The 27,727-nt window shown below is 34.3% G+C and overlaps 1 protein-coding gene across 5 annotated transcripts in view; it reads left to right on the top strand.

The window, feature by feature from the left end:
• Positions 1–27,727, top strand: part of scrib (scribble planar cell polarity protein) — a 214,732-nt gene that overhangs the window by 74,664 nt on the left and 112,341 nt on the right. For 4 of the 5 annotated variants that reach the window (XM_089098679.1, XM_089098678.1, XM_089098676.1 and 1 more), the window contains exons 11-13: positions 10,338–10,391; positions 14,542–14,639; positions 17,522–17,845. In XM_089098679.1, coding sequence (XP_088954805.1) covers positions 10,338–10,391; positions 14,542–14,639; positions 17,522–17,845 — 476 coding nt within the window. The remainder of the gene's footprint in view (positions 1–10,337; positions 10,392–14,541; positions 14,640–17,521; positions 17,846–27,727) is intronic. The other variant, XM_089098677.1, reaches the window with a different exon arrangement.

Here is a 27,727-nt window from a genome sequence, read left to right as displayed (position 1 = left end):
AAATAAGATGGGTGCAAATAAAGCTATTTTAAGGAAGACCGTACTACTGGGTACTGGCAACTGTGAGTTTACACAAGATTTACGCATTAGTTTATTCCAAAATTCACTTTATGTGAATATGATTGTGTCTAAAGGTCGTATCTGTCATTTTCATACTTCTGAGATAGTTGCCAATACCAGTTTGCTAAGCGATCCTCCAAGGGGGGATCAGCATGTCAATGTAAATCAGGAGAATCAAAGTGAGGCTGAACATATGTTTACCTACTAATCCTAAAATCTTAAGGAACCCAAAGGGGTGGCAACGCTGATTTGTTGACTGTGGACTTGCGCATATAGTTTTTTTTATATACTAAGTTTATATACTAAGTTTTTTAGTACTTTCAAACAATACTTCTTATTTTTCTAATTAAACGAATGTAGTGTTTCATGAGTCGTTCTTAAATAATTTGGACTAAATTAAAATTTTAGCGTAAAGAGCGAGGTGTTGAGGAGCAACCCCCTCAATAATTTCTGTTCGTTTTAAGTTTAATGTTGCTCCTTACTTTCAGTTTTTTTTTTATTTAATTTCTGATCGTTTCTTAGATGATGGAAGGATATCTGGCTACACCTCCTCGGGAAAATCTGTCCTACCCACGGACTTATTCTCTAGACAATTTAATCCTGGTCAAAATTTACCCTGGACAATTACCCTTAACATATCCACGCCTAAAAATGAGTCGGCAAATAGAAAGCAAGACATAAGAAGAATTTCATACAGGAATTCTGGCAAATTCCTCCAGTTAAAATTTCCCTGGGAAAAACAAACAAATAAATTCGCATCCGTGATCTTTCCTCTGGCAAAAAATACAAAATTCTATATTTTAGCAAATAATAGCTTGAAACCTCTACAGTATGGTTCTCCTGTGACTTTTAGGGGGTGTTTCTCCCTTTTTTCGAAAATCATGCAAATTTTCTCGTGCTCCTAACCTTTGATTGGTAAGACTAAAATTGATTACCCAGTATCCTATCATTTTAACCCGTCTTTTTACCCTCAGTGGAAACAATCCTACATCACCCTTTAACACCAAACTATTAAATTTCCCACTTAGCCCTAAAAGTCTCTTGAAATGTCCTAAATATGTTCACTCTATTTTCTCCCCTTTTTTCAAACCCCCAAACTTCCCCACCATAACTCAATATCGGACCTACTTTTGTCTCCAAAATTCTCTTCTGTAGCTTACTGTCTGCCGGTCCTAGATGCCTAAGCAGGTTCTTCAGTAATGCCCATGAGGCCTTCTGACCCTTCCAACTCGCCATTTGCACCTGCTCACTCCATCTCCCCGAACCTGTAAACTTACATCCCAAATAAATGAAATCTTTAAATTCTTTCATCTCTTTCCCTTTAAAATAAAACTTATTCTTTTCCCTTTCATCTTTTCCAAAAAATAGTATAACTGATTTATCAATATTTAAAACTAATTTTTTACTCCTCAGATAACTATCCAAAATCTCCAACATCTTTTGTAAACCTGGAACCGATTTTGCAAGCAATTCTATGTCATATGCAAATAATAAACAAATCAGCTCCAGCGACATTAAATTTAACATTGGGGCATTTCAATTTCTAAAATACTCCTCAATATCATTAATAAAAAGAGCAAATAAACGCGGTGATAGAGTACATCCCTGTTTAAGGCATATGTTACTCAAAACTGGCCTAGAATAAGAAATACCTACCTTCACTACTATTTTAACCACCTCATACATTTTCATTATAACTTTTATTAACTTAATTGGTAATCCTAATTTCACTAAACCCATATCAACGTACTCCTTGAAGCTTCATCAAATGCTCCCCTAATGTTCAAAAACGCCGTATATAGCCTATTTTTCTTATACCGCGTATATTTACTAACTAAAACCTGTAAGTTAAAAATTTAATTTATTATACTATAATTTTCCCTAAACCCTGCCTGACATTCAATTAATTTACCTTTACAATGCAACCATTTATCCATCCTTTTAGACAGCACTCTGCAAAATAGCTTACTCATAGAACTTCGTAGACTTATCCCCCTGTAGTTCTTGTGTAGGTTTCTTTCTCGTTTTTAAATAATGGGATCATAACCGATATCTGCCGGTTTTGCGGCCACAGAGGTGTGCTTAGAATTGCAGAGAATATCGATGCAAGCACTGACAATAAGCATGCTCTTGACCATTTCAACAACTTAGTTGGTACTCTGTCGATGCCCGGTACTGAATTCCCTCTCATGCTTTTCAGAGCATGCCATATTTCTTTCTGCCCAACCGGCTCCAGTAGTTTAGCGTCCTCTGAATCCAACTCCATATCGGCTGTCTCTTCTAAACCATCCATCTCCTTATCAGATCTCTCTTCGTCCCCTTTGGTGCATATCTCTTCGTATTTTTGTTCTAAGTATTCTGGCCAGGTATCGGCGTGAGGGACTTAATCAGTCAACCCTCTATTTTCTGTGGATTTTCTAACTAAACTCCAGAACTCTGTTGCATCATTTAAGCTAAACTTTTCCCTTTTTTTTTTTTTTTTTTTTTTTTTTTTTTTTTTTTTTTTTTTTTTTTGGGCTCTCTTCCTCTTCTAAACACCTCTTCTTCCACTTGAGTAGCCTTTTATATCCTCTTTGCTTGTCCCTACAAACCTGCAACTTTTTTTCAAGATCAACTGTACTACTAGCCTTAAGCAATCTAAAAGCTACTAAAACCTCCTTCTTCTTATCCTCACATTCCTTATCAAAAAACTCATCAGACCAGTACCCCTTCCTTTTTTTCTCCTACGTGCCACCTTACTTCCTATCTTGTACAAAATTCCCGTCAAAAATTCAACAGAACCTATTATATCAGGGCTGTCACAAAGTTCTTAAAATCGAATGAAGGTCCCTATTGGTCCCTTGACTTGATAAAGGTCCCTAAAGTCCCTTTTCTTGCTTTGGTTTAAAGCTTCGTATTCTGAAGGCTACCGTTTTCAGTATTTTTGTTTGGATTGAGGTTCTTGGAACCTCTTTTTGCTTGTCTAAGAAAGACAAAACTTGTTGTTACATAGGCTACAGCGTTACTTTGTGGACAGAGCGGACAGACTAGTAACGAAAGAGTGACCCCCTTTGCCTGTGGAGTCAATAGGCTAGGAGGGGGCAAGGTTTGGTTGGCTTTGTTAATTACGTAGAAAACCCTTTTCTGGTTGTCACTTTGTTGCGCACAGAGGAAAAAAAAATAAGAGAATTGCTCGAAGTACAAAGTACGAAGGATGTGGGGTTAAAACCAGGTTGTTTGCATGATTTTGAGCTTACATACATTTCTTGAACTATTAGACTACTTCTTAGCGCCGTTTTTTATTTGAAAACATTTCTGGTAATAGCCTATATATTTTTCTACTAACTTCTTTTTAAAGTTTAGGGTTTGAAGTTTCATTTTGGATTAGAACGGGGGGAATTGCAAATTCTGGGAGACTTGGCTGGAAAAGAAAAATGCGACGGGACACTAAATGAAAGAGAGGTGTAGAGCTATTCCGGGAGATCTGTTTTCTTTCTACTGTTCTATCTGCAATACATCGCTTGTCTGCCATAAGGGCTCCTACGTTTTACTGCAGAACGCCAGAACTGCTGAACATAAGAAGAATTTTATTATAAAGCTAACGCCGAAGTCAGCTTCATCTCTCGGCAGCATCTTCCATGGAGAGCGGTATACAGGCAAAACTGCCCATGCACCTGGGTGCTTGCTTAGTGCGGGATGAAACGACAATTGCAGAAATTACTTGGGCTCTGAAGATGATTGAGTCTGACTATTCTGAGAAATCCGTCGACGGAAAAGCAGATGTATATGGACAAATATTCCGAGATGCAGTGGTCAAAAACGTTTCCTTCGGATGAACTAAGATTGCTTATTTTTAACCGAACCTCTTGGACCCTAGTTCTGGAAGATGACCCTTGATGAAGTCGGCAGAAAGCAATTGTTGAAAGCGTTAACTTTTCTGCATCCCGATGAAGTTACAATGACAGTTTCTGCTCATAGTTTATTTTACGTTGCTAGGAAGTTAACCATCACGACACAAAAAGACATGTTTGTTGACGAGTTTAAGCTAGTCCAGTTATCTGGACTTCCATTGGAGCCAGGAAGGATCGACGACAATTGGAACAACGTAGTTCAAGGAGGGAAATATCCAAACTTGTCTGAAGTCGTAAAAAATGCTTTGACCATTTCTAACGGGTCTGCCAGGATTGAGCGGGGTTTCTCTCTTTCTGGGCGAGTTCTCAGTGAAGAAAGCTTCGATGAATGAACGAACTTTCAATGCAAAACTTTTTGTGATGCATAGGTCGGGTAGATTTGGAACACTTGCGCAAAATGTTGCTGTCTCTGAAGACTTGATAAAAATCGCCAAATCCGCTAGAAAGAGCTATGATTTGTACCTACAGCAGGAAACAGCCTTGAAAGAAAAAACTGAAAAAGAACTGTAGGATTTGGAGGCAAGAGAACGGCCCAGAGAGCAGCAGTTCCCTAAAATCTTTTTGAAAAGACAGACAATAGAGACTCAAAAAATTTCTCAAGGAAAAAAGAAGCGTTTGATACCAAGGAACAGCCCGCAGACTAGTTACTGAAGGAAGCTCATAACTGGCTAGAAAAAGGCATTAAAAAGAAGGACATGGTCGAGATATAGTTAGCGCAGGCTATGATAGATGGGACTCAAAGAACTAGCAGCAGTTAGTGCGTTCTAGTTACCGTACCCTTATCTCTTTCATCATATTATTGGCATTTGAAAGTAAGCGTTCAGAGAAAAAGAAGGTAAAAGCTCCTCCCATGACATGACGATTGTCTGGTGGTCGGTATCTTAATCATCACTTGGCCTCTGATCATGGAGAGATGTCTGGAAATGATCACTCATGTTTGTTTTTTCTTAGTCAAGTGTCATTTGCTGTGGTGTCAGTGCTTTTTCCTTCGAAAGCTTTCTGAAAACTGAATTTAGGGGTCTATTTTGCGCCCAGAACAGTCCCTAGAGAGGTTTTTTGACTAAAAAGAGGTCCCTAAGTCCCTATTTTTCACCACTTGAATCTGTGGCAGCCCTGCTATATCCCCTTCCGTTGCCATTTTCTCGCTCTTTTCAATAAATGAATCCAGCCCTCTATCTTCAACTAGTACCTTTTTCAGCTTCTCCTCACTATCATTATCAAACCTTAAGCCTTCTCTACATCCAAACTCATTACGCATCATTCCCTTAACCTCAATTTTTTTATTCCAGCTCTCAGCCCATCCTTCCCTTCTTAATTCAATCCCAATAGACATGCGATCCGACCCAGCCAGCGCCATCACCTCAAAATCCATACAACAAGAAAGAAGCCCCAGGCTAACAACCCCATAATCAATGACACTTGAATGCCTACCCGAAAAACATGTAAAATCCTCCCACTCCTTCATCCTTCCCTGGCCTCCCATTCAAAATCACCAAATTCTGTTTACCACAAAAATCCAATAATTTTTATTCTTTCTCCAATTACAATCCTTACTCGTCCTCCTCATTATCAACAGCTCAATCATGTAAACTCCATTCACTTGTTCCAGTTCGAGATCCATCTCCTCTTCACGGGTTCCTTCGTCCCCCCCTGTATATCCGTTAAAATACCCTAGAAAAATAAAATAATCGGACGGAAACTTCTGAAAACGATCCATATCATTTTCTATTATCTCTCAGGTATCTTCATAACTAAAGGTGCTAGTTTCCGGCGGTAAATACACTGAATAAAACAATAAACGAGTTACTACCCAAGGATACGCGCACCCATACTAGATTACATGAAAAACTTTTCAACCGAGATACGTTCCGCCATCTTTTCCTTATCAATAATGCAACTCTTCCATAAATTCTACCATTCGCGAACGCTTCCTTTGAGATCCAAAATAAGAAAAAATCATGAGAAGCATTTAAGAAGACACTCTACTTACGAAAAACCCTGAACATTCCAATGCGCTAAAAAACACTCGTAATTTTCACCACGGCCCTGCTAATCCTATCCGCTATCTAAGCCAATGGGTTGTGACTGTTTAAATAGCTGTTTAGGCTCCATGGTTTCAGGATTGTCGGCTCTAACCTACTTGCTCTTCTGTCTTAGATGGTCATCTGGGCTAATAATTTGTTGGCTGTTACGCTTGGGAGTCCCCATAGGCACGACAAAAGATGATGTGGAGCCTTTTTGAATAACCGGAATTCACTGTGGAGCCTTTTTGAATAACCGGAATTTCACTGTTCACCCCATTTATTCCGTTATCACTACTAAGCTCCTCTATTACACTAAAGAAAGATTGAATTGAGGATGAAGATCTTGAACGCGATCTTGAATTGCAAGGTTCTTCCAAGTTAAAATCGACTACTCTCAGAAACCAAACTCGTTATTAAATTTTTTGCGGCACTGCTAACATACCCAGGTTCACGGTGATACTTTTGTCACACATTTTCCTTACAACGTGTATTGGCACTCGCTGATGACTATATTAGGGGGATTCGTAACCTCAACTACTGCTTATCAAAGCAACACTGTTGACCAATGTATAACTTGCGCCTCTTAGCCTTGCTTCTCTATTTTCTCCTCTAGCTCGTTCAAGAAACGACTTCAGGCGGTTACGGATAGACAGTTCACGCTCTGTATAATCAGAACTAACACCAAGACCCCCCCCCCTTTTCAGATGAGCACTTGGCCGCAATGTAATATCGCAAATGTAACCGCTTGTGAACTTAACCAAAACTGGACGCGTGCCTTGTTTGGCGTTTAACCGAAAAATGTCTTTATTATCCTTCATTTTCAGCCCTAAATTTGTCACAGTGTCACAGTGTAAGTTCAGTGCTTTCATTACATCTTCTCGTAACGAAGAACCTCTGTTTTTAGGATCGACACTTTTTTTTACTCATTTTCTAGTCTTTTCAATTTTACGTCAGAAACCAACATTTTAGCTTGCAAACTCCTTCTTCAATTGTGACGCCTCCTCCGAGAACTTCTCCACTGTTGCATCAATTTGCAACAAAATAGCAGATAGGTCCTTTCTAAGATCTTGAACCTGCGATGAAACTATTTCTATTCCGTTCAATTTTCGATTAATTTCTTGTAGAGTTTCAGAAAAATTAACAGAAGTCATAATTAATCCGGAAAATCTGGTAATGCTATTGAAAAGATTGCTTATCTTTATGTTTATTAGTATAGTCCCTAAATCATAATCCGCTTTTTCATTTATGAAACCAGATTGCTTTGATTTATTGAATCCGTAAAATGCTAATGTTCCTTTATCTGTTCACAATTATTTCACTCTATTTATTATTTCTATATTTCATTTTATTCTAATGTTTTATTTTTATGTTTGTTTTTATTTTTTATTTTTCACATTTTATTTTTATATTTCATTTTATTTATATTTATTTCATTATTTCATTTCAATTATTTCACTAAACCAGTTTAGGTCCACTAAGCTGAGTACGAATCAGATAATTTATCCTTATAATTTAATATAATATAATTATATTAATTTAATTATAAATATAATATAATTTAACATAGGTCCTTTTACTTTGAACTCTGAACCAATATAAGTTGTCAGAAAGAATTTTTCTATGAATAAGCGCCAAGCTGTATGTAAAGTATTTAAATTCCCGGCTGAAATCATAGCCCTGATATATACCGCCAGCAATACGGAACTTTACCTTTTTTAGGCTTTTTTGTCGTTCACAAGCTACATGTGTAGGGACAATCAAAAGTTTTACGTCTCTTTTTCGCTTCTTCTTCTTTCTCTTTGTTTTTGATCTCCTCTTCTTCTTTCTCTTTCTTTTTTATCTCTCTCTTTCGTGTGGCATATGAATCAACGGATACGGATTTGCTGTTTACTTCCGCAAATATTTTTAAATTCAGACATCACCAAAGTCCTGTGTAGGGACAATCAAAAGTTTTACGCCTCTTTTTCGCTTCTTCTTCTTTGTTTTTGATCTCCTCTTCTTCTTTCTCTTTCTTTTTTATCTCTCTCTTTCGTGTGGCATATGAATCAACGGATACGGATTTGCTGTTTACTTCCGCAAATATTTTTAAATTCAGACATCACCAAAGTCCTTTCAAAAACACCTTTGAATGATTATTTTATTTCTAATTGGTCAATTGTGTAACAGGACAATGGGATGTAGATTTGCCAATAAAAACAATGGTCAAATGTATCGATATGGACTATGGAATGTATTTAAAATAAATTATTTAAAAAAGTATAAAAAATATATATTAAAAATAAGTATTTTCTTGAGCAAATACTTAAGAAGCCCCTTTCTTGAGTAATTAGATTTTCGAAGTTCCAAAGTCTAGAATTTTACTGACATGCAAATTCCATTTTCAAAATAATCAAGTAAAGAACTGTAAATAGGTTCTTAACTGTAAGGGCTACATATCCTAGGTGGAGATTTCAAAGGTGCTTCATCTGGGTTTAAAATGAAAATCGGTTTACAATTCGGTTACAAATTGGTCTACAACTATGCCACTTTTTGTTGCTCGAAGTCCATTAGATATTGAATAAATTGTGTTCTTTGCTTTTATTTATTAGTCTTTATGTTTTGTTAACAATTTTCAGTACCTGTTTTGTTTAGACGTTCGGGTTGAGCTGGGATTAGTCATGGTAGTGTTATCGTGTGCTTTTCAATGATTGGCTTATTTCTCATTGATCAACTTTTAAACTGAGCAATTGAGTGTTGATGTGCCAATACATTAGCAGGATCGGTAAATCGATATCGAATACGCAACATTTTAAAAAGTAGTCTACTACCTAATATTTTAACTCTATGCTTACGCATCCCTATCCTATCCTGGTCAATAGGAATTTTTAGGTGCCAATTCGAGAATTTTTATGACATGTTAATTTCCTTTTAAGAATTATCAGATATTTAAACCATTCCTTTTCTTAATGATAAGATCTACATGTCATGGGGGAGGAAAGGCTTTAAAGAGGCTTGGTTTAGGTTAAAAAAAAAAGGTAGGCTACCCAAAAGGGGGATCTAGAACAAATCTTGGGGGGGGGGAGGGAATGTGACTAGGGCGCCAATAATTGACCAAAATGTCAAGTTTATTTAAATAAAGAGAAACAAACGGAATGAGAGCTTCAAAGAAAATCTTGGGGGGAGGGGCCTGGATCCCCCTCTGGGTTACCCTCTGGGTTACCCGCTATAATTAACTCGCTTCTTATTCCTCTAAGTTCATTAGATATTCATTATATTATATTCTATGCTATCATTTATTCATTTTCTGTTTTTATATTTTGCTAACAGTTTTCAGTACTGTTTTTGATAAGATGTTGCGGTTGAGCGTGATTAGTTATAGTAGTAAATTTTATCATGTCTTGTTCAATGGCGCCTTTTTAGTGGTAACCAAATATGGTGTTCTCTTTCTTAATGATAAGAACTGCATATCTCGGGAAAGGGGTGGTTTTGAAAGCTGCTTCATTAGGGTTCACAAAAATATCGTTAACCTCTATGTTAATCTCACATCTTGTTGTTCTAATTTCATAAGATATTCAGTATGTTATGTTCTTTGCTTTTATTCATTCGTTTGCCAATTGTGTGACAGTCACCTGTCCTGCCCTGCTTTTTTAGGAGCTACCAAGCCCGTAGCTCTCTTTCTGGCTTAGAATAACGGTGTATTCTGGAGGGAGGGGAGGTTTTTTTTTTAAGCTGCCTGATTTGAGTTGGAAATAAAATGGTTACCCTCTATTATTGAGAGTGTTCGGATGGGGAGTGTATCTATCAATTGGTAAGTGTAGGCTCCACACCTCAACACGTACTAAGGCCTCGCCTGAAACTCCCTTCCCCAACCTAATCGAGCTAGGGAATAACCAAAAACTAGCTGAGAAAATAAAATTCGCTTTTATTAACAAGATGTCGCGCAGACGAAAAACTTGAAATTAACCTAACTTGACTCCTCTTTTTCGGATCAGAGGGAACCTGTTGAGTCAGGTGAAGGGTAAATCGAATGGGCCAATATCACCTTCATAATAAATTCACTAGTTTTGAACATCACGCTCTGACATGATGAACTGATTAAAGGAAAGTCGAGCTATTTTTTTCCGTTTTATCCAAGCAAAAACCGATGACTTTTAAAGTGCGGCTGAAGGCTCAATTTGACATTTGACATTTACATTTACTATTTGACAATTTGCCATTTACAGGAGAAAAAGGACATTGATGCGATAATTGAGATCAGGGGCCCAACACCTACTGTTTATTTCACTGCTTGTTCTTCAAAGTTTATTAGATGTTCAATATATTATGTTCTTTGCTTTTATTTATTCGTTTTCCGTTTTTTTTATGTTTTGCTAATAAATTTCAGCACCAATTCTGATAAGACGCTGGGGTCGAGCTGTGATTAGCCATAGTAGTTTAGGTAAAACATGAATTTAAGACCTTCGCATGTTTTGTTATTTCCGAAATGGTATTGTCTGAGGATATTTTTGTGCTTGTGTCAAAGTGGTAGTTTTTTTTTCTTTGGGTTTGGTAGTGACAGTATGCTTCTTCCTTTTTTAAAATTTTATTCCGTTTTCGCCGTTTATAAAATTTTAAAAATCTTATAAAATTTTAAAAAAATTTTAAATTTTAAAATTTCATGCTAATATTTTATAAAATTTTATAAAAGCCCTTTTCGATAAATTAGCAAAATATTTTGCTCTTCGAAAATCACCAAAGAATCACTTTTAAAATCACCGGAGAATCACTTTGAAAATCTTTGCCATTTTTATTAATCAGTAATATCTTATACTCTTCAAAAATCACTTCAAAAATCTCTGCCATTTGTATGAATTAAAATATTCTACTCCTTGAAAATCACCAAAGAACCACTTCAAATATCTTCGCCGTTTTTGACAAATTAGCAAAACAATGTGCTGGTCAAAAGTCACCAAAGAATCATTTCAAAAAGTCTCCGATGAACCACTTCGAATATCACCGATAAATCACTTCGAATTTCTTTGTCATTTCGATTGGTCAACAAACATATTTTGTTTCTTTACTTTGGGCTTGATAGTGCACGTTTGCTTCTTTCTTTTTTTAAAATGGAATTCCTTACTATGTGTTATTTTCGATAAATTAAAAAAATATTTTGCACTTCGAAAATCACCGAAAACTTCTTCGAAAATAACAAAAGAATCACTTCGAAAACCACCAAAGAATCACTTTTAAAATTACCGAAAAATCAATTTGAAAATCTTTCCATTTTTGAATAATCAGTAAAATCTTTTGCTCATCTGAAATCACCATAGAATCACTTCAAAAATGTTGGTCATTTGTATAAATTAATAAAATCTTTTATTTTCCGAAAATCAACGAAGAATCGCTTCGAAAATTTTCGTCTTTCTTTTCAAATTAGCGAAATCTTTTGAATGTCAAAAGTCACCAAAGAACACTTTCAACAAGTTACCGAAGAATCACTTTGAATATCTTTCCTATTTTCGATTGATCAGCAATATTTTTTGCTCTTCAAAAATCACTGAAGAATTTCTTCAAAAATCTGACGTTTTTGATAAATTAGAAAAATCTTTTCCTCTTCGAAAATCACCGCGATCGGTTTGAAATTGTCCTGGCAATGGGAATATTGACAAGATGATAAGGGCTTGGGAATCTGATTAGGTAGAGAGAAAATTATTATAATATTGTTTAGTTTTTATTTAAAAGCTAAAGAAAACTATTTAATTTTTATTTAGTTGATTTATTTTACTTAATCTTTATTTATCAAATATTGTTCAAAATTAGTATTTAAAACATTTTTTTAATTTATTAAATAAGGAAATGTTTAGAATTATTAGATTAGGTAATTCAAGACTTGCCAATGGGGTACACGAGATACACCAAGTACATTTTGTAACATAGCCTATGATCTGAATGCCAACCTAGCTCTAACTAATAAGAGAAATAGCTTAAAGCAGTTAATCTGCCACTTTGGGAAATTCAGGTCTGAATGTAGGCCTATATCATTAATTGAAATTCCTATTTTAATGAAATAAAATTAACCTTGTTTTGCACTCTTTAAATATTTGTGGGTAACACAGCACTATGAGTAGTAAGTAGGATGAATGCAGTTAGTCATTCAATTCTACAGAATAAGAAAAACTCGTAAGAGTGAAAACATATATATATATATATATATATATATATATATATATATATATATATATATATATATATATATATATATATATATATATATATATATATATATATATATATATATATATATATATATATATATATATATATATATATATATATATATATATATATAAACCATCTGGTTTTTGGCCTTTTTGCAGATGTTTTAATTCTTCGGAGCCTTTGTTTTACTGTTTTAAAAATGCCTCTTTTATGCCACCGTTTTCTTCCCTTATATTTCCTTTCAACTTGTATATTCCTTTCAGCGTATAGATAAATGTAGTTGACCAAATATACAAGGGCCCTAAATTTTGCAAAGTGCCAATTATTCACGGATATGTTTTATGGTAGGAAAAAGTCAGTTATGATCTTGGCTCTCTGATGTAGGATAACTTGTTATTCTAAACACGGCAAAAAAGTATTTCCATGAAATGTTCAGTTTTCCGAGTTTTTGGTTTTTTAGTAGTTACTGCGTTTTATTGATTAATTTGGTATGTTTTGTTTTACTGATTTTGTTCGAAAAAAAAATTGACAGGATTCACTGCAAGTCTTTTATCGTAGCAATTATTTTGATAATGTCCACTATAAAAAGAAACGAACAAGGAATGGGGCACAGTAACCCTTCAGAGAGTCACCAGAGCTTGTTTAGAAAATTGAATGAAGCCACCCTTGACTTGTCGTTAGGAGGGCTCTTTTTGATAATGTTGGGTTTTCGCGGTATGAAATGTTGGGTATATTTTAGCATCGTAACTTTGGACGAAGAAAAGTTTTTTTTTTGCATCCTGGCTTTTATGCATGCTTTAGTCATAAATGATTGGTGTGTTTCTTGAAAGTATGGCATAATTCAATTTTAAAAAACGGCGCAATAATTATGATTGTTCCTGTACTTCCCCTTTAATGTTCATTTCACTGTGGTTTAAAGAATTTATAATTCAGAGACTATGTAAAAGGAGCTGTTAAAATAAGGGCAGCGGCTAATACGGCGAACTAGGGCTTGTTCGCCGTATTAGCCCTTAATTGCCCTTATTTTAACAGCTCCTTTTCTCATATGAATCATGTTAGTAAACATGTTAGTAAACATGTTTTAGTAAACATATTTAGTAAACATTTGTAAAACATATTTAGTAAACATATTTAGTAAAACATGTTTTAGTAAACATGTTTTAGTAAACATTAGTAAACATATGAATCATGTTAGTAAACATGTTCAATGTCGAACAAAACGTCACTCGACAGTTTAACGTCAAATAAAATCATATTAGTGAACATCTTCAGTGTCGAGCAAAACGACAATTCGTTATCGACACTCAATACTTCAATATCGAGTCAATCATATTAGTAAACATCTTCAATGTCGAGCAAAACGACACTTCAATGTCGACACTCCATACTTCAATATTAAGTCAATTATATTAGTAAATTAAATAAAAAAACAAGTTTTTTTTAACTGAAAGTAAGGAGCGACATTAAAACTTAAAACGAACAGAAATTATTCCGTATATGAAAGGGGATGTCCCCTCCTCAATACCTCGCTCTTTACGCTAAAGTTTTTTATTGTTTTAAAAAATAAAGTTCTGTGACAGATTCAAACTTTAGCGAAGCATCCAACGGAAAAAAAGAGAAAAAATAACTAGACAAGTTAACTACATTTTCTAGCAAGTTAACACATGCTAGAAAACAACTTAAAAAGAGGAGAAAACCACACACACACAATAATCCGGACGTGGAGCCATAATATTCAGACATTTATTAACCATTGTATAATTCTTTTTTTTATATTTTCTAAGTTCACTGTCTTAAAGTACCAAGGACAATGAAACCAGATCAGATCATTTAAACTGGTGAAGTGAAAGACTTAAACAACCGTATCTTCAAAATTAGGAAAAATGAGGAATTGAATTTTTTTTAAACCTCCATATTCAGTAATGCAGATTTTGGCTCTTTTTTTGGATGCGAAGCCAAAACATTTGGGCATTTATTAGTATTTCTATAAAGGTTTTTTATTATGGAAGTTAAATATCTTAATTAGAATTTGTACACGTTTCATTTTTAGTATGTTTTTTGTATTATAAAAAGTATTTCATTATAAAGTATTTTATTTTATAAAAATTATAAAATAAAATATTTTCTTTCATAAAAAGTATAAAATAAAGTATTTTCTTTTATAAAAATTATTATATTATAAAAATTATTTGATATGTATTATAAAAAGTATTTTATAAGTATTATAAAAAGTATTTTATTATAAAGTATTTTATTTTATAAAAAGTATAAAATAAAATATTTTCTTTTATAAAAATTATTGTATTATAAAAAGTTTTAAGTATTCTAGTCGTTTGAATTGTGCTGGAATTGTAGATTGTGTTAAGCAAAAAGGGCTATTCTTCTTTTAGATGACGGCGAGTCTAGTGTCAGTGAGTGGAATGACGCTGCAAGAACGTCTACCGTCAAATTCCAAGATGAATCTGATGTTGATGAGGACGAGAAACATGTAATACGTTTATATATATATATATATATATATATATATATATATATATATATATATATATATATATATATATATATATATATAATTTGATATTGTCTCTAGTTAATATCTTCAGATGTGACATTCACAATGACTCAAATGCCAATGACATTCACATGTCAAAATCTATCAATGTCAATATCTAAATAGCGACGAAGACATAAAAAAAAAATTTACAAAAAAATTAATTTTAGTTTTAATTGGTCGTATGTTGTTGTAAGTCTTTCTTCTTTTATATATTTATGTTTTGCTGAGGACGGCTACTTGGACGTAGGGCCAAAATATTAATTCAAAATTTCCACTGTCTTACGAAAAGAATTCCCTATTGTTCTTCTTGTTTTGATGTTTATGAGTATCTAGTGCAATCTCTTTTCAAATTTTCCTTTAAGCGATACTGTTTCCAATATTCACACGGAGCTGAAAGTTTTCCGTGGCAATCGTTGTATAATGATCGGACACTTGGGTATTAAAGTGTTTTAAGTAATGAACAGTAAAAATTGAAAAATATTTTCCCAAACAAACCATGTCACTATAGACGAAAAAGCAGCAGCAGTAGTAGTAGTATTTCTTATTATCCGCAAAAAGCAAAAACAACAATGTGGAGTATAAGGACAAAGAAATGAAAAGAAAAGAAAGCAGAAAATAACACACAAATGACGTCAAATACTATAAGCCAAAACAATAAATTAAAAATGTAATTAACTTAATTTTTTTCTTTTTTCACTAACTTGTCATGTTTGGAAATAATCTAGACAAGGAAATGAAAAGAAAAGAAAGCAAAAAAAAAAAACAACACAAAAATTACATCAAATACTATAAGCAAAAAAAGAACAAAGAAGTAATTAATTAATTCTTTTCTTTTGTTTTAACTAAATTGTCATGTCTGGTAATAATCTGGTCTAGTGTTTCGTCAAAGTTTTTTTCTCATTGCAACCCTGTTCACAGTTAGGGTGACAACTGTTCGTTGCAAACCTATTAATTTTCAGAAGCACCGTGAATGTTTATAAGATGACTAGTGGAACTGCTCTATTTTTTTAAAATTTAGGATAGAATTCACGATGCCAGCACAATTCCGTGTCCGGGGGGGGGGGGTTCTGTTGGACCTCCCCCCCCTAAATTTTGGCCTGACTCGTAAAAAACCAACAAAACATGTAAAAAAAAAAATTATGGGTTTTTTAAGTTTTTGTTTTATATTCCTACCCCCTCCCCTACCCGAGGGAAATCCTGGATACGTCCATACGCCATTGAAAATTTAGGAAAGTTTAGGGCATGGTGTGGAAGGATATAACTCGTCGGAGGGAGGCTATACTTGTAGAAAACGGTTATTGACGCCGCTTCAAAACAGGAGGTTTGGAAAATAATCCACTTGGAGCTTCAACTCGCCCTTGAGGCCAAATTTTTGATCCTCTGGAGTGATTCAAAAAGGGTTTTGCGATCACCTATAAGAAGCTGGCATTCATATTCGGCAATAGGCCTAATGCATGGCTTATACAGAGGGATAATCGGCCTGGATTTTTAACAGGTTTTAGGAGGAATAATCACACCCAACTTTCTGAAAAATATGCGAACAATAGAGATATGTAATAGTTAGATCGATTAGTTATGCTTATTATAACTATGTAATTTGTTGCGTTTAAAGTTAATTAGTTTTCAAGTTGCTCGTAAACCTATTTCCTTATAAGAATTCGCATAGTTTTAAAAATAAGAATCGAACTCCCCCGAGACTGAGGTTTCAACGGAAATTTTGCACGAAAATTCAACATGTATGAGAACCCTAAAGCCGCTTTTGACAAAACATGAAATTTCTCTTTTTTTTTAAAGAAAAGGCTGAACACTCAGGTGACCATCCATAGTCTTTAGTCGTAGATTATTGAAAGAAGGCTCATTCGAATGAAAGTTTACATATCTAAATTTACAGTATACCAATCGTTCCAAAAATTAAATGCAGTCGATAAAAGTGAACCGTCAATATAGATAATTTATTCAATAAAACTGGTGCCTATAGAAAATCGCATTGTTGCACATTATCTATTAGGGTTTGGGCTTATGGATTATCTTGTGGAGAGAGGGGCCACAGGAAACTGGAACAATAGCATTTTGGCCTATAAAATTACCGGCCCGTTGAGAAATAACTCTGAGAACTATTGAAAGGGCATTTGTAGAGCCTCACAATTTCGAAGGCCGAGCCTCGGCCTTCGAATTCGGCCTTCGAGCCACAATTTCGAAGGCCGAGAATTTCGAGCCTCACAATTTCGAAGAGCCGCACAATTACTGGCGTGCAGTATATCATTTATAGTGAATAAGAATGAAATGTTCTTTTTCCTTTGTGTAATCGTATTATAGGCTATAACTTTTGACTCTGTATATATAATATTTTTATATTAAAAAAAAAAGTATTTATAGAAAGGTTTAAGTTTTGATATATTTTTTACAATATAAAAAAATATAGTATTACTTTTTTTTTACTTACTTTACTTAAGGCCCATCCGTCCTTGAAGGCCGTTTTGGGGCCTCTTCTTTCACCAGTCTATTGACGTAACTCTTGGATGAACTTGTATCCGCAGGTAGATGGAGAAGGTGCGACAATTTGAGCGACGAGAAGTTGTCTTTCCATCTCTTTGGGGGTTCGCCCTCTAGGTCGAGAACAATTTACTCGGCCTTCAAAGGCTATATTGTATTATATATATATATATATATATATATATATATATATATATATATATATATATATATATATATATATATATATATATATATATATATATATATATATATATATATATATATATATATATATATATTATTTATATATAATAATACATTTAGAAATATATATATTATAGGAGCCCAATTTCGTACGACACAATACTCCACATCCACGGGAACTCAAAGCTAAAGCTCACAAACTTCTAAAGAATATTGATGGGAAGGTCGTACATCATAACGAAGACGAAGATAAAGGAGATTTTCGTCCTAGCCGAGACCCAGACAGGACAATTACTCCAGAAAGCTCATCCCCAGCCCCTCAAGTGCCCTTAATGAATGGGTCGGTGCCAGACAGGTCTGGATCTCCGAGTGTCGCATCCATCAAATCTGAGCACCTTGAAGTTGTAAATAATAATTATGAGGAGCCGGATATTAAACATGATAGGAACGAGGAAGAAGAGGTGAGAGATCTGTTATATCTTATTGTTATTTTTTTTACATTTTATTGTTCATTCGTTGTTATTATTAATTGCTGTTCATTATTGCCGTTTATTTATTATTATTCATTTGTTCACTTATTACTCATTAATATTAATTTTTTCATTTTTGTTATTTTGTTGTTTTCGTGAATTTGACATTCTGTGGAACAAGTATTCCTTGTTATTCATCCACAGAGGCCATTGAGGAGGAAAGGGGCAATCTAGGGAAAAATTTTCCCTTAGATCCCCTTCCCTAGATTTTAAGAATTTTTGTTTTTGGTATCTTTATTAAAATAAAAAAAATAAAAAAGTTGCCCGCCTCTCCATAGATTTTCGAAAAATATGCTTTTTGTTTCCCCATTGATGAAAGGGGAAAAAAACTTGCCCCCTCCTACATTTTCAAGAACTAGCACTTCTATGTTGGACTTCTGGCTACTTTATTTAATATGCCACTTTCCCCAACGACATGGCTTACTTCTACAATCGTGTGTGTAACATTTACGATGCACAATGTGACAAAGCTAATAAAGAATTATAAGTTTAGTGATGGCACACGTTTGCAAAATCTATAATGCAAAGTACTACTGCTACCACTAACATCTCATCACAGCCCCAAACCATGCCAGCCTAAATCCACTTTCTCTACTCCCTTCTGCTCAGATCTTCGCTTTGTACCCCTCTTAAAAATTTCCGATTTCTGAAAGGGAGAGAGAGAGATAGTTGTAATTTTTTTTACATATAGGCTGAATTTTGGCATTTAAAAGAGATATTAATACATTGGTTTTTATAAATGATAGAGGGATAGGTGTCTAACCCCCAGGGTCTTTGTTACGGCTTTGTTCTCTCTCTCATTCTTTTTTTCCTTAAACGTTTATTGTTTTGGATACCATCAACTACTAAAAGTTTGGTAACTATTTTTTAAAAAGTTGGTAATTAGATTTTTTGAAATCTTTTCCCACTAGATTTCTAGATGCCATGCTTTTTGTTTGACTCTAGCTGGATTGTCAAATGTGTAATATTTCGAAGCCTATCGTCTTTCCTCTTTAAAGTTTAACCTAACCGGTCAAACCTTTCTTTCATGGTCATCCTAGACAGTGGGATTGGAGCAGCCTAATGCTTTAGCCTAAGCAGCCTAATTTTTATACAGCCTAGAGTCTTAATACCGTCACTCAAATGGGTATCTAAAACTTTCCACAAATATTTCTCCTGAAAATTATCCAGCATACCTTCCAAAACTTTTCCTACTAGCCACGTACCAGAACCCTACTTGATGACTGTCATTACCTTGGTTTCTATGATTATTTGGAACATAAAGTGGCTTCATCTAAGGTGAGTTGTTGTCTTGTCTAGGACCTTTTGGAGCAGCATGTGACCGTCGCTAAAATGAGGGCCTAAAACTCTATAAATATTTCCCCTGAAAAGTATCCAGTATATCTTCCTCAACTTTTCCAATTACTCACTTATCAGAATCTTATTTAAAAACTGTCATTACCGTGGGGGCCAACGACCAAAGTTCCTCATTGACCTACTTGACTCTGCAGCCTCTTTCTCCAGTGACCAGCCAAGGGTTATACGCCGCCTACCCTTCTGCGCAGACCAGGTGGTTTCCAGCACCACTCGCTATATGGGAGTCTGCTCTCTTTCATTGTCGTCACATCTCCTGGGTACATCCAACGTCTCTTACGAATTTTTTTAGTGATTAGAGGCTGTTTGGAAGCCGCTAGCACCTTTTGGAGTAACTTGTAGCGGTTGCTGGAATGAGAGCCTTAAACTTTCCATAAATATTTCTGCTGAAAATTATCCATAAGTTCATAAGTTATGAGTTCATAAGTTTATTAGTCCACATTCATAAACAAATAAATAAATTAAACAGCACTTTCGCGCTGGAAAAAACTTATGAAGGTTTGAGGTCGTTTGCAAGTTCACGTAACTTCTTACCTATCAACTCTACTATTTGCATAAATCTCAACTATTCAACTAAAAATATTATAAATAAACTAAAAATAGATAAACTAAAACCTACATATATAACAAAAATAATAAAAAATAAAAAAAAATATAGAAAAATAAATAAATCACTGAATTAAAAATAATAATAGATAAATAAAATATAAAAGAAAAATAATAATAACAAATCCAGTCTCCAACACTCATTATATTCAACATATTTTCCACATCATCCAACATCTAATATATTTTCCACAATTTTTCCAAGTATCCAAGTATCAACAAGTACCTTACTTATCAATTATCATTACCATAGTTTCTATAATTCATTTAAAGTAAGTTGTGATCTTGTTTAGTATCTCTTGGAGCAAATCGTAACTGTCTCCAAAAAGACTTATCGTACAATAAAAAAGTTACGTTTAGTATTTTCTGATTGCTTCGATTTGACGCATATTCTATACAATTTATTTTGTTGAAACTCCTATCCCCTTGGTGTCGGGTATTGCTTTATATTTCGTAAAATAGAATAGCCCTTTTTTTTATTTTAATGCTTTACACTTTGGGGGCTTTTTCGCTTTTGTCTGGTCTTGTGCTTTGTAACGTTTTTTTATTTTTATTCGGATGTGAGTATTCTTTTTGTCCTTTTCTTTTGTATGACATTTGTGTTGTTTTTTTTTCTGTTTTTTTTTAGGCTGCAATTTCTTTTATTAGTTTTCCCCCTGTTCATAAAGGCTTTCGAAGGTGTATTCGAAATATACGGATCTTTTATTGTTGGAACTTTGTTCTTTTTTTTTTGTCGTTTTTTCCACTGCCATGTTTAAAATATTACACCCATTTTTCTATATTTTCATTTTTCTGAAATCAAGAAGGTTTAGTTATCTTTGGGGATCAATAGATAGTCAATGTCGGAATTTTTTTGACGAAAAGTACTGTCGATTTTAACTAATTAGTTTTGCTTATTTTTTCTTACGATTCAACGTTGCAACACTGACGAAAATGTAGTATTGTCCTAAAAACTTAAAAATTTGAAACAACCAAAATACAATCTTGGAAAAACTTGGTTTTCAGGTACGAATATACCCGATATGAGTTAAAGGGGAAAATATTTTTATTTTGGATGTCCTTGGTTCTTCAAAGTACTTGTTCTTCTGACATTTGGACTTGTTTAAACAGTTCTTTTTTATTATGTATTATAGCTTTTGTATTAGACAGGAAAAACAGAGATAACTTCCGCGGAGAATTTGCAATTTTTGCACGAATGCATATTCTCTCAGTACGATTTGTTGTTTAAAGTTAATAGTTATTGACAACTTCGTCAGCCTTTTCTGTTTTATATTTTGTCTTTCTAAGAAAGGTTGGAATTCCTTAAAGGTCTGTCACAGTATTATATGCTTTATGGTATACCTATCAACGGCCAGTTGGCAGGATCCTCCAAATTAAAAAGAATATTTAATCATCCAATAATCTTGAATTACATAAATTGTATACGATTATGAGTCTCGTTATAATTTATCTTATACATTAATGCATGATAATCACAAGATGTATGCTCTTTATTTAGTTTATTGTTATTGTTTTCTTTTTCTTTTTCAAATCAATATGAGCAATAATTTTCCATTGGGCCCACTAACTCGAACTTAAATTGGTTATAGATTTTTATTTTTTTGTTCTTTTTGCTTTTGAAACAGTGTCAGTAGTTCTCCATCAAGGTCAGTAACTGAAATTTGAAATTGCTCAAAGCTTTTTTACTCCCTTTGTTGTTGTTGTTTCTTTCTTCTTGTTCTTCCTTAATCGAATTTGTTGCTTTTATTACTTTCTTTTCTTTTTCAAATAATTAAAGGCGATCATTTTCCATCGAGTCTGAAAACTTGAAATTGCCTAAAGTTTTTTCTAATTTTTCTTCGCTTAATGTGCTTTAATTTTGGATGCATAGTTTTCCACAAAGAAGTTTCTGCGGAACATAAGAGATATTTCAATTTTTAGAAGACATTGTAAAACAGGATGTTTCATCGAATTTCTGCTTGGAAACCCCCTTTAAGCTCATTTTCCTCCTAAGTTTACCCCTTTGTATGGTAAAAGTTAGATTCGACATATACCATTTGAAATTTCCTGATAGATTGCATCAGACTCTATCCTTTGTTTTATTCCTATTCATTATGTCACCTCTTCTATTCTTAGGGCTTTCTTAGAGCTATTGAATCTTTGTCGATATTTCCACTACATTTGTCCTTACTTTGACAGTATTTACATATGTCCTCATGTGACAATATTTATTCATATTGACATTATTTAAGAATCCCAGGTTCTTAAGCGGCTTCCACACTACATATCTAATTTTCTATGCTAAATGGATAAGCTACGTTATGTGAAGTATAACTTTTCAGACTAAGCTATTCGTCTAAAATCGTCACAATCATCATAAGAAATTTGTTCAAACATTGAAATGTGGGATAGAGACGAGATTCCAGCTGTGATATGATCAGACTGCTATTGTAATAGGTTTTACGGCGTAGTGTGAAACAGCCATTAATTGTAATTTTCCACGAAAGTGCATATTTTTTTCAAGTTATATTAAGCTAAGCGGTCTCTAAATGGCTCTCCTCCTACATGGTGCAGTGTTAAGAAGAAATAAAATGGGAAAAATTCTAAAATTCAGATTTTTTGTGATTTAACGTGGGAAAATAGAGATTAAAAACTGCTTGGGCTAATTGTAATGTAGCATCTGGTTATAAAACATTTTTTTTTTTTTTAAATAAGGTTGTGAGACAGAGTCAAACTTTTGCGTAAAAAGCGAGGCGTTGAGGAGGGGACAGCCTCTTTCATGTACGGATTAATTTCTGTTCGTTTTAAGTTTTAATGTCGCTCCTTACTTTCAGTTAAAAAAAACTTGTTTTTTTTAAATTAATTTCGTTACAAAATTTTGAAGAAAGTTGGATAATTGCTCAAATTAATCTGCAGTGCTATAGTATTAAACCTGGATTAGCTCTGTGACAGTTTATTGGCATTTTTTGTTTTTAAAGCTTAATTTAAGCCCAAATCCAGTTCGTGCAAAATACCCCTGACTTTGCTTGGAAAAATTTTGACAGCTCATGCAGGCTATTTGACTTTTAGTCGTTAGGCCTATGCTACTTGCTGACACAATGCTACAATGCTACTTTTGACATTGACATTGTGACAATGATGACATTGACATTTTGTCAATGATGACACAATGCTACTTTTCTTTTTATCCTCCTCTAAATTTTAAAATACCTGAAAAGACGTGTCGGCAGCAGTTCAGGGTCAAATAAAATCTTCAGTCGTTAGAGGGCGTTGGTGATTTTTCTCTTGGACTCTAACGCCAGCTTCCACTCTTAGAAGTTTCCGATATTCTTAAAAAAAAAAAGGTGCTACAAAATAGGAGTCCATTTATGTAGCTGCTCAGCTCTGTTTTGACGGGAGTTGAATTTCGCTTTGGTGTCTGGATATTAAGTCCCCCGTTGTAATTAGTGTCTTCACGTGGGTGAAAGTTTAGAATGTATCTGCTTCGGATAAGTTGGGAAAATTAGCTTTTTGCAGCCAACAGTTGTGTTTAAAGTAGATACAACTTTTCTGCTCATGTACTGGTAAAGACTTGCTGTTGGAGTTTTAGACATGCATTCAATTTTTTTTTTTTTTTTTTTTTTATAATATCTCGTAGAATCTATACAATTCTACTTTTGATCAGATGTGCCAACCAGAATTTACATAACGATGTCACATGGTCGTTATTACTTGACAAACATTTGCCGTCTTCTGTCTCTGGTCTTAAATTTGGTATTTGTTATGTCACTTAGCGCTTATCTAAATTTGTCCCCATTTCCCTCCCCCCAAGAAATAAGGCTAGGACCTCCTAGTGAAAAGGTACTAGTATTATTCTAGGGTTTCACTTTCTACCAATTTTGGTCAAAGTCACACTCGTGATAGGTGTCCTTATGACAAGAATTGAGGGTCCACGCATATGTATAAGATCTTAAAATTTATTGAGTTTAAAGGTACTCATAAAAAGTTATTAGCATAAGCAGCATCAAATTATGGATGCCCTCGCAGAATTCTCAAGCCACTAACTTAAAAATACAAAATTTCGTAAAAAGACTAGGCAAAATCCCTTTTAATCAGACATACCAACCGCGCTTGACATACCAACACGGCTGGTTAGTTCTTATTTATAAAATTACTTTTCCTGTTGGCATTTGCTATTTTACTATTTTTACTTTAACTATTTTACTTTCACTCTCTGCTATGTTCCTTTTTTAACGTTTCTTTGAAATTCATTTTTCTTACTTGAGTTAAAAGAAATATTACAAAGCATATATCGGATGAATGAACATGAAGACTTAGAAGTACAAATACAGCTGGTTAGTGCTGGAAAATCTTGAAACCCATTTTTTTTTCTAAGTAAAGAAATGGTAATAAAAATACCAATAAGCTATGCGTAGACAAACATAAAAAAGGCATTAAGTGGTATGTTCACTTTATACATACATCAATAATATGAACAACAAAAAATTAGAAGTACAGTTACTTGTAAAATTACTTTTTTCTGTTGGCATACTTTCACTCTCTGCTATGTTACTTTTTTAACGTTGTCCTTTTGTCCACACAAAATAGTATTTGCGTTCAAGTATGCGCTTATGGGGCCCGGAATATGATGATTTTTCTATAAGTATTAAGGAAATATATGTTGATTATGTGATTGAATCAAGAATTAAAATAAACAAACAATAAATAGAAAAAAAACAAACAGAATGACTATTACTTGTTCACAGAGTAATTAAAGTAATTACTCGAGTAATTAAAGAGTTACGCCCTTCTGTGTTACTTTTTACAGGGTAAAAAACAGATTTACCAATTTCAGCTGTCAAAATATAGTACCTATATCCTAGAATTACAAAACTTAGCATCTCCCACTCTAGTATTTCTCCCACTCTGCTTTTCATTTAGAATGAATACTGTGAATGCACAAAAAGAACTTGGCACGAATACACTTTGATTGAAAATAGTGATGTAACCAGCATGAGTGCAGCCCGGGATGGCCTCTAAAAGTGCGGCCCCCTGTCTGATTCTAATGAATAATCACCCCTTCCATGCCTTAAACGGGCTATTAAAAAAAAATAAAAAAATGATTGGAGATCTGGAGAGGAGGAAGAAGGAAGGGTCTTCAGAAAACATATTAGCGGAAATTATGCTTCTAAAGCAAGCTTCAGTTTTGCAATTTTTCGTACTAGCAGGTACCGAATAAAAAAAAGAAACGTAGGTGAAAAATCAGCAAAAAATCAGCTAATAAATGTGGCAGCAAACAGCTGAAGAAAATCTAGCTTTTCTTTGAAGTTGTAGTCGTCTTTGAGTCAAGAGGTTATTAATGTTTGATGTTTAACGGTGAAAAGCGTCTCGAATCTAGTAATGTACCTCTGTTGATGCAAGGTTACCAAAGACAGCTATATACAGCCATGCTTATGAACTTAAATCTCATAGCACGTGTCTTAAAGCAGCTGGTGAACATCCCTCCCCCATCATACCAACCCCTCTTCATGAAACCCTGGAGAAACTGGCAAGAATCAACATTAGCCAGGATTACGCCAATACCTCCGGTCCAAACAGCCAACAGGTTTGGAGTTTCAAAGAGATCAAAGATTCACCCACCATTAAACCATGTTTTTCGAGTTTCCCAACTTGGAACCGATTCTGTGTAGGGGAGACCGGCTATAACTGGGACAACAAATCTTTTCGATATTGCTTGAGTCCTGATGAAGCTATCTAAACGCTTCAAAGGCCAACCGATAGCCTAAACATTTTAGTTTCTCCAGAAATTTTTAGCCCTGTTACTTTTTTAAAAACTTGCCAAAGTCTAGAGTCAGTCATTTTGTCCCAGTTATCGCGATACCCTCCATAAATGGGGCATAATGATGGGATAAACTGGGACATAATGTTATTTCAATGGTAGGCGCATATTTTCTTACTTTTTTTTTTTACCGAACTTTCGAATATAAACATATAAAAGTAAGTAATATCCAAAACGTCGTAAAACTACGGCGATATTCAGTTCGATATTTCTTTAAAGACGTCATTGAAAGACTTTTTCGGTGGAACTATGGAAAAAATTCACTCAAATCTTCCTGAAAAGAGAATTGCTTGGAACCTCTGTCTGTTCCTCCTAAGGCAACTGGCAATCTCAGCTTAAGAACTACGCAGCTTTTCTCTCCTACAGATGTCTCTTCAGTCCAGACGAATTTTCGCCCTCAATTGGGTTTTTTCATGTCCTTTATGGTTATTTCTTCCCCAACTTCTTCGGTTACTTATCCTATAACGTAACATAATCTGGTCTTGGATCGAAGTTTGACAAGGACAAAATCAAAAATGCTAATTGAAAAGTCTTCTTCTACTTTGTTGCTTCCAACATGGAGCAATTCATCAGAACTGTCACCTTATTCGACGGATAACACCTCGCTAAGTTCTGAGTCTTGCCCGAGGTCCAGTCTCTTAACTTTTTCCTCTTTTTCTTGTATCTTCACTTTCTTCGAATCTCCTTTAGTTTTTTTAGTATTTACTTTTCTCTTTTTTTCTTCTTGCTCCCTAGCTGCTTCTTTGATTATTTCTTTCACAGGCGTGATTGTGAAGATTGAGCTGCTGCCTCTTTTCTTTCCTTAGTTTGTTGTTTTTCTACGACCTGCTATGCGAAGAGGCTCGTCTTTTTCTGGAAAAAGGACTGCCACCTTCGAACAACCACAAACATGACCGGTGGTTTCGTTTTGGGGGTCTCATCAGGAATAGCCATGCATTGAACATTCTGAAAAGAATTACAAAGCAACCATAAAAACTTACTTTTCAAACTTGTTGTATAGAACTTTCAGTCATCTTTACCAAACTTCAATCACTTGTGGACTACTAGATGATAGTTCTTCAGTTACATTTTCAGTTTTTTTACGGAACATTAAGACACTAAAAAGTTGAACGTCCCAGTTATAGAGGTGTCCCAGTTATAGCCAGTCTCCCCTACTGACAAGCAAATTCGAGACCGCAGTGTAAAGCCCTTCATTCATCGCTTCCATTTCCAAAAATATTACAGCTAAATATCCGATCACTTGTGAACAAAACTGCAGAGGTCAAGCTATGCTTGAAAAGTGGAATTGTTGATTTTGCTTGCATCTGTGAATCGAGGTCTGCGAAACTAGCGTCTCGAAACTAGTTCTGTTGATTTTTCCATGGTTCGATATGGCAACACTGACTGATAATTTAGTTCTGCCCGGAAAACCTCATAATTTGAAACAACCAAAACAAACGTCTTAGAAAATCTCAGGTATAAGTAGGCCTAAGAAAAGTCCAGGGAACAAATATGTTTTATTTTGTTTATGTTATTTTAATTTATTTACGTTTTGTTTATTTATTTTTATTTATGTTTTTATTGACATCCTTGTTATTTCAAAATCTACAGATTAAAAAGCAAATTAAATGGTAATTCTCCACTGTTCCAATCTCCTGGACAAAAAAAAAATAAATTACTGTTTTGAAAAACTTTCAAAAACTTAAAAAAGTGCAAATAATAGGTTTTGGCAAAAGATAATCGACTCAGTACACTAGTACTACTACTACTAACAACTCACCGCAGCACTAAATCGCATGAGGCAAAAAAAGCTACGCTCGTTCCTCCTCCATCCCAATATGTTCAAAGCCTCCCTCTTTGAACCCTCCCTGGAAGGTCTCATTTCCCTTAAATCTTTCCTTACTACATCCTCTCCCCAATCGAGGACAACCTGCTTTTCGTTTAGCTCTAGATGGTTGGTTGGAAGTACAATCATTGACAATAGCTTATCTAAATTTTTCAGTCAACAATTAAAAAAAAGAAAATATACGTATTGGAAGTGATGCAAACATTCTTATCTTGGTGCTAGTGATTTTGGA

This window comes from Artemia sp. Qi Xiang Cuo, chromosome 13 (genome assembly GCF_049724085.1).
Source record: "Artemia sp. Qi Xiang Cuo chromosome 13, ASM4972408v1, whole genome shotgun sequence".
Lineage (NCBI taxonomy): Eukaryota > Metazoa > Arthropoda > Branchiopoda > Anostraca > Artemiidae > Artemia > Artemia sp. Qi Xiang Cuo.
This window is presented reverse-complemented; position numbering and strand designations above follow the sequence as displayed.